At 41.4% G+C, this 14422-nt stretch overlaps 1 protein-coding gene across 12 annotated transcripts in view; it reads left to right on the forward strand.

Moving 5' to 3' along the window:
- The window catches only part of cald1a (caldesmon 1a), a 341833-nt gene that overhangs the window by 199217 nt on the left and 128194 nt on the right, over positions 1-14422 (forward strand). For 9 of the 12 annotated variants that reach the window (XR_006376780.1, XR_006376781.1, XM_044185605.1 and 6 more), the window contains exons 1-2: positions 1602-1697; positions 3489-3584. The exons of 2 other annotated variants lie outside the window; for them this stretch is intronic. Coding sequence is in view for 8 of the 10 variants with exons in the window: in XM_044185605.1 (XP_044041540.1) it covers positions 1617-1697; positions 3489-3584 (177 nt within the window). In the remaining 2 variants the exon portion in view is untranslated. Of the gene's footprint in view, positions 1-1601; positions 1698-3488; positions 3585-14422 lie in introns of those variants that run through there. One more of the 12 variants, XM_044185607.1, reaches the window with a different exon arrangement.

Genomic DNA, 14422 nt, shown 5'->3' on the forward strand with positions numbered 1-14422 from the left:
CTCATGTCTCTGTGTTAAGTATTGAGCTGGAGCCAGGAGACAATTAGCGTAGCTTAGCATAAAGACAGGAAGTAGGGGGAAACAGCTGGCCTGGCTCTGTTCCAAGTACAATACTTAATTCAATAATGTGTGAGTTAATGACTCACAACTGTAGGATGGACATTTTTTAGAGTGTAGACTGAGTGGTATGGCCTAGCGAAATCAGAGGGTGACAGATGTCAGTGAGATCATTGGAAACCTGGTCACTTCCTGTCAGTGCCAGCCACACGGCAGTGCCGGCTGCCTGACTCCCCATGGATCGGCCAACGCTCCTGAGCAGGCTCTTAAGTGGGATCTGTGATGTTGCCATCAACCTCTCTGCACTGACAACACACTCTGTGGTTGTGATGGCTGTGAGCTCAGGCCCGTCCCTGAGCATCTGTTCTGTCCTTTCACTTGCTGGCTGCTTTCTGCCCGTCACACCAGATCTATCTACATGCATCTGTGTTTCTGTCTTTGTTCCTGTCTTCATATGTAACTGCTCCTGTCTTTGCTCTCTGTCATTGTCTCTCTCTCTCTCTTTCTCTCTCTCTTGCGGTCTGTATCTGAATCCCTCACTCCACATCTGAGACTACTTGTTATGTCAGTTAGCTTCCTTGTCTGAAGTGGTCACTCAAACTTAGGTTGTTAGTTTCAACACTTAGTCATTCCCTGTCTGCGCTCTCAGTGCTGCTCTTTGTCATCTGCTATACTGCTGATACCTTTAACAACCAATTTGCCCATTTACATGTGCATGTCTGTCACAGCTTTACATGCTTATAATTCAACTTTTTTGATCAATACTGCATTATGTGAATGTTGTAAAAGGCTCATCCCCAAATCCTTCACCTGATGATGCAAGCATGGGAAGAGTGGTAGCAAGAAAGACTCATCCCAAAAATGTATCCTTTTCACCAGATACAACAGAGAGACTGCAAAAAACTGAAAAACTGCAGTTTTTCTTGCATACCTTGTGACTGTGCGGGTGGTGAACAGAGCCTGCCTATGGTATACAAAGTGTATTGATAGGTGTAATGATGTATATAAACAAGAACATTAAGATAAGGTTGAAAATCAGTAAAGTAGTCATTCAAGAAAACAGCCACAGTCACCTTAATTGTATGTTTGTAGTGGATAATAAATCACTGGTTTTGTAAAGTGAGTTGTCATCATAGCCGAACAAGCCCAGACAGACCCTGGTGTGAAGTGGAGGGTCTTGACCACCTTAAAAAGGCCCAATTTTGCAATAATTACTGGCTTTTAATTCATTATGCTGCTTATTACTCACCAAGATATTAACTATTTTACAAGAAATGTTGATTTAAAATTGGTTAATTACAAGGTCAAGTAATTTACAAGTTCTATCAAAATTATAGCTTGGCAGGACCCAAACCACAGAAGCATCTGAGGGCCAGTCATGTTTGTGTAATGAAATAAAATTTCATAACTTTAAAAAATGGTGTTGCAGTTACCATACTATATAATATAATAGGCAATATTTAACACAATACATGCATAAAAATCATTGACACCAGCATTAACTGCCTTATTACGTGTAATTGCCTTAATAGACCCACTACACCTTCACAGGAACACAAATGGGAAACCAAAGCCATCATCTTCCACTCAGAATTAGCAGAGGCAGACCAACTGTGGGGTCAAACCTGAAAATCAAGAAGGTGGACAGTGATGGCACCGAGGTTCATCCTTGGTCTCACCACTCGCGCAGAAAACGCACAGTATTTGAAATATTTGCCGACCACTCAGCATCCAACAAGAAATGAGGCAGTGTGGTGGGGGGCAGGGGGCTGGGCTATGCAGCCTCCAAATAATGAGGAAGGAATGACTTCAGTTGGGATTTCTCATTCTGCCAGAATGTGATTAATCCCATCAGTAAACAAAGCAGAGGTCATCGTGTTTTGGAGAACTCCAATTAGAGAGTAATCAGTGCTAATCAGACAAGCTGCTCACCGGCATCTTGGTGATTTCGGCAGTAAAGGGCTCTCTAGTGAATAGTCTGCCCTCTACACTGAGAACGACCGACCCACACTCTGTGATCCTGTGTTAAGGGAGTGGGAGGCAGAAGAAAGAAAGAAGGCTAATTAGCGTTGCCATTCATTAGCGACTGCGTGTGATGTGTGCATGGGTGGGCTTGTGAACTGTGAGTGTTGTTCTGATGTGGCGAGTGTGCTTCAAGTCAGTGGGAGTACATTTAGGCCTAGGTCTTGTGTGTGTAAGCTCAGGTACAGTTTATATCTGTGTATGTATGGTCTCTCAGTTGACTTGCTAAATGGTAAGAGTCAAGAATTAGGGCTAGTCATTTGCCTAGATATTACCAGAGGGCATGCTGCTTCAGATGTAAATTAACAGTGACTCACTGTTTTCCTCCAGCCTTGAATCATAAAACTTGTCTTTGCATTTGATGCCAGCTTTCAAGGTTAAAGGCCTGGCTAGATGAAATTGTTTGCCAATTGATGGGACACTTTGTGTTTGCAGCTACATGTGGGGGGGGCGGAATAACTTTTTATCTCCACAAATTGTCACTTACTGTCATAAATTAGACGAATAGTTTGACATTTTGGGAAATACGCTTTAATGCTTTCTTGCTGTGGTTTAGATGAGCAGATCGATACCACTCATGTCTGTGAGTTCAATAGAAGCTGGAGCTAGCAGCTCTGAGCTTAGCAAAAAGACTGGAAGTAGGGTGAAACAGCTAGCCTGGCTCTGTCAAATGAAAACAAGATCTGCCTACGGCACCTCTAAGGCTCAGCAATTAACACGTCATATCTTGTTTAATCTATACAAAAACTGAAGTGTAACAATGACAAGTTGTGGTGTTGTTAGCTGGACTCTTTCTTGACCAGGAGCAGTGACTTCCTGAACTCTTGCTGTCACCAAAGGTATGGGGTGGAAATGAGGAAACAGCTAGCCTGCCTCTGTCGAAAGGCAACAAAATCCATCTCCTAACCTCTAAACCTAAACATGCACAAGCTATGCAAAAAGTATAAAAACTTTAAGGTTTTATGGTGGGTTATGTGCTGGACTATTTCTTGACCGAACAACCTCATGGTGACAAATACACTCCAGCAAGTCACTGCTCCCGGTCAAGAAAAAGCCCAACATCCTATAAAACCACAAATTGTCGTTTTTACACTTTGGTTTTTGTACGGATTAAACAAACCAGATATAACGTGTTAAGAGATTTAGAGGTGCTTGTAGGCGGATTTTGTTACCTTTGGACAGAGCCAAGCTAGCTGTTTCCAGTCTTTATGCTAAGCTAATCATCCCCCGGCTCCAGCTTCATATTAAATACACAGAAATGAGAGTAGTATCGATCTGCTCATCTAGCTCTCATCAAGTGAATATGTGCATTTCCCAAAATGTCGAACAATTCCTCTAACAAATATGATTTGTTATTGGTGGTTCACATCAACAGCACATTCCTCTCTCTCTCTCCTCTTTCTCTCTAGCAGCATGACTGGTCCGCAGGGAGCCCTAATCCAATAACTCGCAGGCCATTGCAGCTGCCATTTCAGCCATTTCAGTGGAATACACACAGATGCCAGGTGGGTTCCCTTCTGGCCTATCAGACCAAACAGTGATGTAAGGCTTTACTCATCACTATTACCTGTCTCAGCTTTCGAGACATTTATAGGCCAAGGAGTGCACTGCAATAATGAGTTTGTGTTTATTGCTAACGTGTTGCCAGTAGAAATGGCAGACCCTAAGTGATTTGTGAGTTTAATTCCTCCACCTGGCCCTCTGATGGCCTATTGCGCCCCACGCCCCAATATACATAAATGACATGTTAATGGCTCGACGTATACTGAAAATGACTTCTGTGGGTGATGATTTGTTAAGTCCATTCATACCTCAAGGTTATCTGTGAATCATAGTTCTGACTGTGAGCTGTGATTGCTCAACAAAAATCAATAAGTACTTTTAAGATGTTTTACCTTCTCCTTTTGTCAGAAAAAAATAACAGGATTTATTTTTTGTGTTGAGACTTTGGGAAGGTTCCTGATCAATGTTTATTATGTCATTGGCATGTCTAGATTGCTTTCAGGAGCTCTTTGTCTTTATCCTGAGAAAAGTGTAATCCAACGTGGTGATCCAACATGCTGCAATGTTAACTGCATTTCACGGTTAGTCAGTCCTTACATTTCATTCACATTGCACAGCAAATTGAATTGAGCTGTTATTCAAATGAAAGTTCTGAGAGAAGAATCAAAGGGCAGAGCCACAAACAATTTGCTGACACTATACTCTATACCTTTCTTGTTCTGTCACGTTTGCAAAATCCCTTGCCTAAAAAGAAGTGTTGTTTAGGGGCAGTCGACTTGGCTCCTTTAAAAGAAAAAAAGCACCACCATAGCCCTTTTGCCTAAAAGATTGATTAAAAAAGAATGTAGCCTCGTCTTGGGTAGCACAGCCTCCAATTAGCATCTAGTTAAGCTATTTGGAGTAACGTTACTGAGGAATATGAAGGCAGTCCATTGGGAAAGTCTTTCTCGCTGAGGGAAGAAAGGAATCCTTATATCCTCCTTAATTAAAACATGATTTACACTTAGTCCCAGCTATGAAGTTGCCTTTGATGGTTCTTTTGTCAATTAAAAGTAAGTCCTACAGCAGATTACATAGCACTCATTACAAGCAGGTTATTCTCAAGGACATGCAAGTTCTGGCTTTCAAGTAAGGAGCTGCTGGGTGGGTTAGTGCAAGGACACAAAAGGGGAACTCACAAAATGAATTAGATTCCGTACTTCTGTTTTATATAACTCTTCTATTGAGGGCTGGTCTCTCAAGAGTCTCTCACACCTCCTCGTTTTCCCTCCTCCTATCCCTCTTCGCCTCCCTCTCTTTGTTTCTCATGCTCTCCTCCACACAAACAAAATTAGACGTCTCATTGCTGTTGTCAGATGTGCGCATCGGTGTTCTTCCTTCATGTAACGGACACGGCTGTTATCATCTGAATCCTGGGCTGCCAAAGTCCTCATGCTCCATTTACACTCCGCCATCGAAACACCAATACAGCACTTATGCACTTCAAAAAAATCTTAGCCTGCCTGAAAGAGAAGGGCAGCATGAATATTTAACAAGGAAACTGCTTTTAGATACTCACAGGCAAAAAAGGGGGCAGGCCAGGTCTAAATATCTTTAACTGATGAGACCAAGACAAAGAAGAAGCAATCCGGCTACCCTCCAGACACCTCAAAGCTGTATTCAGGATATTCATTGGCCCTGACAGAATAAATAGTATGTCAGGGCATTGAGCGCAGCACTGGAGGTATTCTTCCCTTTGAAATTCAGCAACAGAGACCAACAGACAGTGTTGTATCACCATGTTTTATTTGGTGTTAGAGAACTTCATACACGTTCTTGCAATAAATCTTCCATACACTCCTCATACTCCTAATGGAGAAGCTGAAACCTATTCCCTCTTTTTCCTTTTCTGTGCTTTTTTGTGCTGGCTTTAATTGCCATTCCAAAGTTGGCATTAGGTCAGACAAGAGAAACCCTATGAGCTGTTCAATATTCGGCTGCAGATTCAATATTGCTAATTCCCCTTCTGGCCCAGAGAAAACAGTGCGCTATGATTTAGCCTGACAGCAGAGTGTATATTTGAATGAGACAGTATAAGACATTCTTCTCTTGACATTAGTCACCTTGCACCCTTGCAATCTACACCATTGCTTCTTGTGATTTCCAGGTCACAACTGCCCCTCCCCGCTTCCATCTGCGGGTTGTAGGTGTAGATTTAAATGGAGATCCACAGGATCAAATGGTATCAATTTTTAAATCTGCTGTTTGACAGAGGATGAAGTAGAGGAGGGTGGGCAGAGGAAGAGAGGGGAAGCGAGAGAAGCTTTCCCAGCGTGGAGTAATATATTTCATGGCTGGAAAAAACTTTTAAGATTTGCGCATTCGGGTGGGGGAAAAACAAGCCAGGCGGTGGCACGATTGACAGTTTATTTAAGAGGCCATTAACTTTACATATGTTGCTTTGAAAAGACACACACTTGAGTTGCAGTTTAAGGCCCCAAGGCTCTGAGTGTCCTATCATCCACGATGCTCGAAAACACACTAGATAAAGGCCAACACTTCACTAATAAAAAACATTTATGGGCAGATCATTTCAAGAATGAACGGGTTAGGTGTTAGTCAGTGTTGCTACTTATATCTCATGTTGCTCTGCAAAAAGGGACCAGGAGAAACACGGAGCACATGACAGCTTGACCTTTTTGAATTTCATGTTGGTCTTATGGAGGCACTTCTTACTTTAAATCACTAAGAAATGGACATTAATCACATTCTGTGTATTGTTTTGTGCCATGAAACACACACATTTGAAGGCTAGAACAAATGATGAAGATAGAGTAGAGGGACAAAGAGGAGAAAAAACTCCAAGTCAGTCCAATGTCTTAATAATTGCCCCTTTGTTTTCCTGGATGCGTTTCTTGTGTGTGTTGAGACCAATGATCTGAAGAGAAGAAAAGATCCAGTTTAAAAAGGATCTGACATGAAAAATACATGACAGAGATAGCTGTACTTTGTTCAAATGCTAGACATCAAAACTGCGAGAGAAATGAATTCCAAACAATTTACTTTGACACAGCCATGTAATTATCACATGTGTAGAGACTAGCAACCTTACCATCTTCTACGCTTCTTTGCCTTTTACATTGTGCAATGCCAGGTCATGTTTCAAAGAAAAAAAAATCTAAAAATGGAAATATTGTTGTTTACAAATATGACACTTCTTTTCCAATTTCCATTACTACTACTACTACTGTCATAGTTTGGGGTTTTGTCCGGTTTCCTGTTTTATTTTGTAGTGTTATCCTCTCCTCATGTGTCTTGTGGTTTTACTTCCTGTCTTTGTTTGCTTTCCCTCCAGTTTGGATTGTTGGCCCCGCCTGTGTCTCGTTGTCTCCCCTACCTAAGTGTATTTAGTCCGGGTCTTTTCCTTTGTTCAGTGTCAGTTCGTCTTTGTCAGTTGTGTGTCAAAGTTTCCAGCTCTTCGCCAGTGTTTCTTTGGATATTTACTGTGCACCTTGGATTTTCTGCTTGCTCCCTTATGGATTTATGTTACCTGTTTGCTGCTTGTCTACCTGCCTGCCTGTCTACCGGTCTACCTTCCTGTGTCTGCCAGTAAGCTCCTAAATAAACCACTCAAGTCATCGTTCTGCTTCCTCTGTCTAGTTCCCTGCTTGGCAACACGACAGCTACAACTTTAATTATTCACATTTATGCATTTTTTTGTTTTGTCACGGGATTTAATGGCTTATATTGTTCTTGCAAATGCAAGTGTTTCAGAGTCATAGAGAAGAGGCAACATCCTCTTTGAAACAGGAAGCAATAAGGTTTATGGGAAACAAAAAGACCAAAACCAACAATATGTCCATCTCTCAATACTTTACCTATTTGTTAATATTAAAGATGTAAACCTTTAAAAATGTGTCACCAATGTGTAGTTAAATTTTTAAAAAAGGCTCAATAGTTTCCTTAAACAACTGTGCAACAGTGAGACTCACTGACATATTTTTAATATGGAGCTCTATAATACAGAGGAATAAGATATATATGGCTTTGGTTGCAGAAGCAATACTTTGTTAGTAGGTTCAGTTCATTGTTGGATTTGGTCTTTTGATGGGATTTGTTGAAAATAAGAAATTAAAGTATCAGACTTATTTATTTAATGTGCTCCAAACGTTAAATACTGCACACTTAAAAAACAACAAAAAAACAACAACAACAACAAAAAAAAAAACCTGGCACATCAAGTACTTTTTGGGCAACAGGTGGCAGAGAGAGGCCAAAGTTTAAGCATACATGACAGAAAGCTTCTGCCCTGCTGAAGAGTTCTTCATTTCCACCAGCTCCACTAGTGCTGTCCTGTAACTGATCCTGACCTCTGACATCAGTGTAAGTCTGAGGAGAGTACAGACCTCCTCCAGAACTATCAGTAATATCAAAAACTATCAGATCCCTTTCTGTCCCTGTTTGAAACAGTTTGGGATAATGTTGAGGGTTTCCCACTCTTTTGTTCTGTGGCACCCAGCTGGGTTGGATAGATAGACAGGGCTCTGAGTCAGCACAGCGAGGCGGCCGCAGCAAGGAGCTGATTTAAACCACTGCCGAACCAGGGCTCAACTTTCATTAGCCGTTGTCATTATTCCCCAGCCGCTGTCTGACAGATGGCATTGTGGGATATCGGATTTTATGGCAGGTCATCTTTCATATCCAATTTCTTTTCCCATTTGATGAGAAGTTCTCGCTCCAGTCAAATTCATTTTGCAGTTTGAATATTGATCGGACTCTACATTCTCTCTTTCTCTTACACCCCCATCTCTCTCTCTTTCTTTACCGACATCTACTGCAAGACTCTCTTAAGACTTAATGGTCTCTTGCTCTTGGCGCTCGGTCTGGAACGCTTGTGCTTGTCTCCGTGATGTACAGTGAACCACCATGAAGAAACATGAATAAATATGAGGTGAATTTGGAAGTCAATTAATAAGCCTGCATTTGTCTGTTCTCAATTTTCAAGTTTGCATTAATACAATCATTCCCCATAATTACTGTAGGGCCTAATTACCAGAGTATATTTAAATAAGATTGAATCAGTAATGCAGTACAAACGAGTCTAATGGCATATAGGAGCACAGTGGGGTTATAATGCTGCTCTGCCTAATCTATTATATCAGCAAATCCTTTGAGGGCTGTTGAAATTAGCTTTAGCCTCACCCTGAAATAAATTGATGGCTTTTGAAAGGTACCGTTCGTCTCGCAGCCACTCTGCAAGGACATTAGGGGTCAAGATCTGGCTCTGATATGGCAGTGGCGGGCTTTTATTCCCTGTCGTTTTTTTTCATTCGGCAGACAGGATATAGATAGGGGATCAGTAGAGATTTTGCCTGTGCAGACGGTGACCTGACAAAACCATATTCCACCTGTTTGCACTGACAGAACCGCTGCCGGAAAATGGCCGACCGTAATGACCCATTAAAAATTCAGTATTTGGTATAATGAGATGATCATGCCCTGCCAGTAGTGTCTTGGATCTGAGGAACATTGCATAGAGGAAGGGGCACAGCAGCACAATATTACATTCTAACTGATAAAAGGCTTGAAGGGGACTGTAGATATATGTAGATCTGGTAGATGAAGAAGTCTTTATCATGTTAATATGACTTGCTTCAGTGAGGCTGGGAAATATGGGGCCTTTGGTCAGAATGAGCTTTGTGTCATATTAGTGTAAGTAATGGCTCATTTCTGAATAACATGATTTACTAAAACAACCCATAAAATGACTTTTTCAGTTAGGCACAGAATGAAACAATCCAACCTAAAACTCGCAAAGCATGAAGGAACAGATTTGTCTTGGCAAAATATTGCAATTTGAGAGGTGATCAAGCATGAGATAATGGAAATCTCAATCTGGACCTGTTCATTTCCAAAACCCTTTTCGCTCTCTGGGGCTATGAAGCGAGCTGGCAGCATGGTAACACAAAAGTGTTCAGAATGCAAAAAACCTTCACTACTTGTTTGTTTTTCTGCTCCATGAACTCGGTTCCCACAGAGGTATGTCAAATACAAAGAGTGCTGCAGAGAATTAACATGACTGCCTCTTTTTTCTTTTCCAAAACATGCTTATACGCAATCACAGTGAATCTGCATTGAGACTGATAAGCCAGCTTTCTTCAGTGATAATGCATCAGTAAGCTTGGACATCATTTTCCATCACGTTCCCATGGGAAGCTATGGGATCTCCATGGACCAGCGGGGTTATCCACTCATGGACTCTGGGCAGGACTGGCAGGAGTCAGCTATAGAGAGCCCCTAACCAACTTAACAGTGCATGAAACAGAAGCCTCCTTGGTCCACTGGTCCTCCCCAGGGCTAAAGTGAATGGTGAACATCACAAATAGTAGGATATACGTGTGTGTGTGTGCTGTGGGTAGGTCTGAGAAGCAGAACAGTAATGTCTCCTGCACAGCATCTGTCCAGTTGCCAGGGATACCTTTCTCCCCTCCCTGAGCTATGGAGCGAGACATCACAAAGTATGGAACAATGTAGAACCGAGCCACTATTGGCTGGCAAACGACCCCCGGCATTGTATCACAGGCGTGACACCGGAGCTGGCTGCCAAATCCTGTCGTCACGGGAACAAGACCTCAGAGGTTCTCAGGAGACTCTTGGCAGAGGAGGATAGACAAAAGAGGCATGTGTTTTTCTCTGTGTTCCTGTCTGCATGCAACTTTGGGTGCTTACCATCGGATTTGTGTTATGTTTTCAAGTCATTGCCAGTGTCATTGTTCCAATCAGCATTTTGGGGATTTGTGTGTGCATGTGTGTAAAGGGGGTGTACCTCCCTTTTGTTATTTGCAAGCCACTTTGATTTAGTGCATTCAACAGAGCAACAAACATAAAAATGAAAAGACAAAACAAGACTAAGAGTCTACAGCCATGCTAAAGGCTCTGTGAGGCTGTACTTTGGCATAGCGGTCTTTAAGATCCCTCCCCTGGGCACCATGGATAGCTGTACCAAATTTTGTGGCAATCCATCCAGTAGTTGTTGAGATATTTCAGTCTGGACCGAAGTGGTGGACTGGCTGAACAAATGACATACTGCCATTGCCATCCAAAGAGGAATGCTGCTAGTCTGGCTAAAATTTAACAATATATGGCCACAGCTGAGACATCTGTCTGTGTCTGTTTGTAGGCTGTTTCTAGAATTTCTATATTTAAGATGATCAAATGTCCTCACAAGCACAGTGATTTGCATGAAGTCCTCCAAAGTGAGTATTATGGGTTAAGAATTGAGTTCAGGTTTAAGATTTAGTTTTGGTGTAGGATTTCAGATATTGTTGCTTGCCTATAGTATGTGGCATTACTAATATCACTAACCTGAAATACTTCTTAAGATAGATCATGGTTAGGGAGTCCATCCTACAACTAAAAGGTCACAAGTTTAATCATTGAAGCCCTTGTGTCCTTATAAATGTGTCCTTTAGCCTTGTAACCTCTTTTAGCTCACCTTTTGTCTTAATGGTAACTAGTCACTTGAATGTAAGTGTGGTTGAGCAGAGAAGATCGTGCATATTATATGACTTATGAAATGGTAAGTGTAGGGTTTGGCATTGGAAATAAACATAGCAACTGGAAATGAAATGGCCAAATCCATTAAGAAATAAATGAGCAGTCAAACGTACGGACAAGACAAGCTCAAAAATATGGGTGAGCATCAGTACTGCTTTTTTTATGGCAGATTGCCTGTGCTTGCCATCTGCTTCTTTGATGCCTTTAGTAGCCTTGTGAATGGCAGTTTCTTCAGTCTCAGGCTAGATGCTGTCTCAAGGTAGTCCGCTCATTGAGGGCTTGAACCTACCCCTCTGGGGGGGGGGGACTGTTATGATGCACTTCCTGCATCAAAAAGAAATGTTAAACATTGTAACTTTAAGACTAATTCTACTACTCTACTTTTGGTATAATTCCTGTGACCAAATATTAACAAGACAAGAATTTCTCAATTCAAGGTCCACTTATTCAATTGTTTTTGATCAAATGCTTTTCAGTCAGAGAAGCCTACATCAAGGAAGTATAGCAAATGGTTATACATTCAAAGGTTCTGCTCTTTGAGGAAGCTTTCAAAGATTTCAAGAAGCAACAAGGATTCTGTGTGCAGAATTAATCCCCCTTAATCATTTTCATGTATGTTAAATCAACAATACCAAAAATACAGCACATAAGAAGGTTGGGGTGGTGGAGGAGCTGCGGACCCAAATGGTGATAGCATGAGCATCTTAGGTGAGTAATTGTGAGAAGTTTCAGGTAATACTGGCAGTGCTGTACACCTCCATGAATATGACTGGACATGACAGGTCAGCTGGTAGCCACACAGCTCTGAATGAGCCAGTGATTGTGAAGCATGAATGAAATGTAATGCAAGCGCAGCTTCAGAGCTCTGCCTGACCTAACCCTATGCGCCATTCTTCATCAGCAAATGTAGTTTGCTCAGTCGTTATGGAACTGTAGATGTCCTACTTTTCTTTTTCATACATTTTCTAAGATGCCTTCTTGGTTGATGCCCTTCTATCAAATGTCTCTATAGAAGTAAGCTGGAATTAAAGATAAAAGTTAACAGGTGCTCTTATTTTGATTTCAAGTGCTCTTTGATTACAATTGAATGATTTTTGATATCAATGTTAACTCAAAACTATACATTTGAGTGCCCAAGGCAAAGTAATTTGTGAAAAAGTGTTGCCATTGACTCTGATAAGTGTTTCATAGTTCACTTGAAAACCAATCATTTCAGTCGAACTCAACAATTGTACCACTGTTTTTTTTCTATTTGGTCAATGGATCTTTTTTTTTTTTTTTTTTTTTTTTTTGAGGTTTTGGAGCACCAACTCAAATTTCTACCTGTCACTCACACGTCAGAAACAACAAAAGCAAAAAAGAACATTAAGAATGGAGAAATAGCACTTTTCCCTCTGCAGTTAATGTAATGCACTCTATCAAAGGAATATGTCACTTCAAAAGAACAATTTTAAACTGAGATTGAGCTTTGAAATCCTTCTTTACAGTTAAATTAGACTCTCTTTAACATTCAGCAATACAACCTTTAATTATTGTTTGTGTTTCCACCACATTCATCCATGCCTCAGCTCTCTTCTATACTGTAAAGGATTCAGAAGAAGTTGTTCTTGAATTTGGGTTCAGCCATCAATAAAGACACTTCCTTTTGGGCTGTGAGTCAGTGAATTGCAGAAAGGCCAGACCGTTAAATGTGTGGGAAGATCATCTTGCATTTGCATAAGGGAATATTAATAGGGGCCATGGCTAACTTCACACAAATTTTTTCATTTGGAAATTGGCTCGTCCACCGAGGTGCTTTTGAAAATGGCTGCCAAGCTTCAAATAATTAGGCGGTGGTAAATATTTCATGATGGATTGATTTTAACGGTCCTAAAATCTTTGTCAGCTTCATAACTAATGTCAAAATAATGAAGTGACTGTTTTGTGGGCAATAAATAATTATATCTTCCACTGAAAAAGTGGCACTAGAAGTGTTATTGTCAAAAGGGTGTGTTTGAACATTAAGTCAAACAGAGACAGGAAGTATTTTGGTTTCAAGGACAATGTTGTAGCATGCTGTAAATGGAATTTGGTGGGCTTGCCAATTGATGTCCCGCTCAAGCACTGGCTCTCGTATGAAGCATAAACAACAGATGTGTGAAACAAATGGAACATTTGATGCATGTAAGCGTGGGCATAAAACTACTTACGTCGCTGCATTCGACTCAACCACATCCCAGATGAAAGTGCCACCCAAGTTCTTTTGGACCTGAGCACCACCTGACAGCTTGAGAGGACGGGCTGGGCCAATAACCAAAGCTGATGTAGAGCATGATTCACTTTCTGTGCTATTTTTCTAATTTAATGTGAGCTGCTGGATTGAGTTTTCCCCCTATTCCTACATCTGATCATGGTCACCTTAGCTGACGACCGGAGAAAGTGGGGTAAGCAAGTTTTCACTCCTTTCCTTCTCTTCCCTTCCCATGACTCATCTTTCTACAGAGACAGGTGTTCCTATTTATAGTGATCTAACAACATGTACTTGAAAATTCCACCTATAGCAGTAATTATGGTAATGCAGACATGTAACTGTATCACACATCATCCCCTTATCGTCTGTTTAGATATTCACAGCCTTATATAAATGAAGGGGACTGCCTGTGTGCAGCACACATCCAATTACTGTCTGGGATGCTTAAGGGTGCCACATGATGGACAGCTGAGCAGTCTGGCAGCAGAGGATCTGAAGTTTGGAGAGGGATCTACAGTGGGGACTGAGGGAAAATTGATTTCGATGCAGTGGCAGAACGAGTCAGGTGCAGTGGAAGCATGTTGAATTATCTTCAAACAGGAATAGTCACTGGTGATGAACAAATCAGTGACACACACTAACACACACACGCCTCTGGGTGCACTCACCATGTGTGGTATGAGTCACAGAGGAGGTTTGATGTTTTCGGGCTGGGAAATAACATAGATGAGTATTCCCTCTTTGCTCCTGTTCTTCTTTGGGGGGGGGGGGACGCCACTAAGGGCCTTCTTTTCCAGGACATTTTCAAAGAGGAGACAGTTGGTGGCTGCTGGCACTGCCATGCAGCATTGCCCCTTCCAAAATATGGTGGAAATATTCATTTAGAGCCTGTTGCAAATTTCCAACAAAACCCACTCTCAACATCAAACAGTTTTCTTGGACAAGGATCACAGAAATTCAAGCAATCGCAGTGGATAATTTTAGATCCTAAAAATACAAATTAGGTGGAGGGCGGCCCCTAGAATGTTCTGCATGATCACAAAATAACAAGGACATACAGTGTCATTGATGCGC

The sequence above is a fragment of the Siniperca chuatsi genome, linkage group LG23 (assembly GCF_020085105.1).
Source record: "Siniperca chuatsi isolate FFG_IHB_CAS linkage group LG23, ASM2008510v1, whole genome shotgun sequence".
In the NCBI taxonomy this organism is placed as follows: domain Eukaryota; kingdom Metazoa; phylum Chordata; class Actinopteri; order Centrarchiformes; family Sinipercidae; genus Siniperca; species Siniperca chuatsi.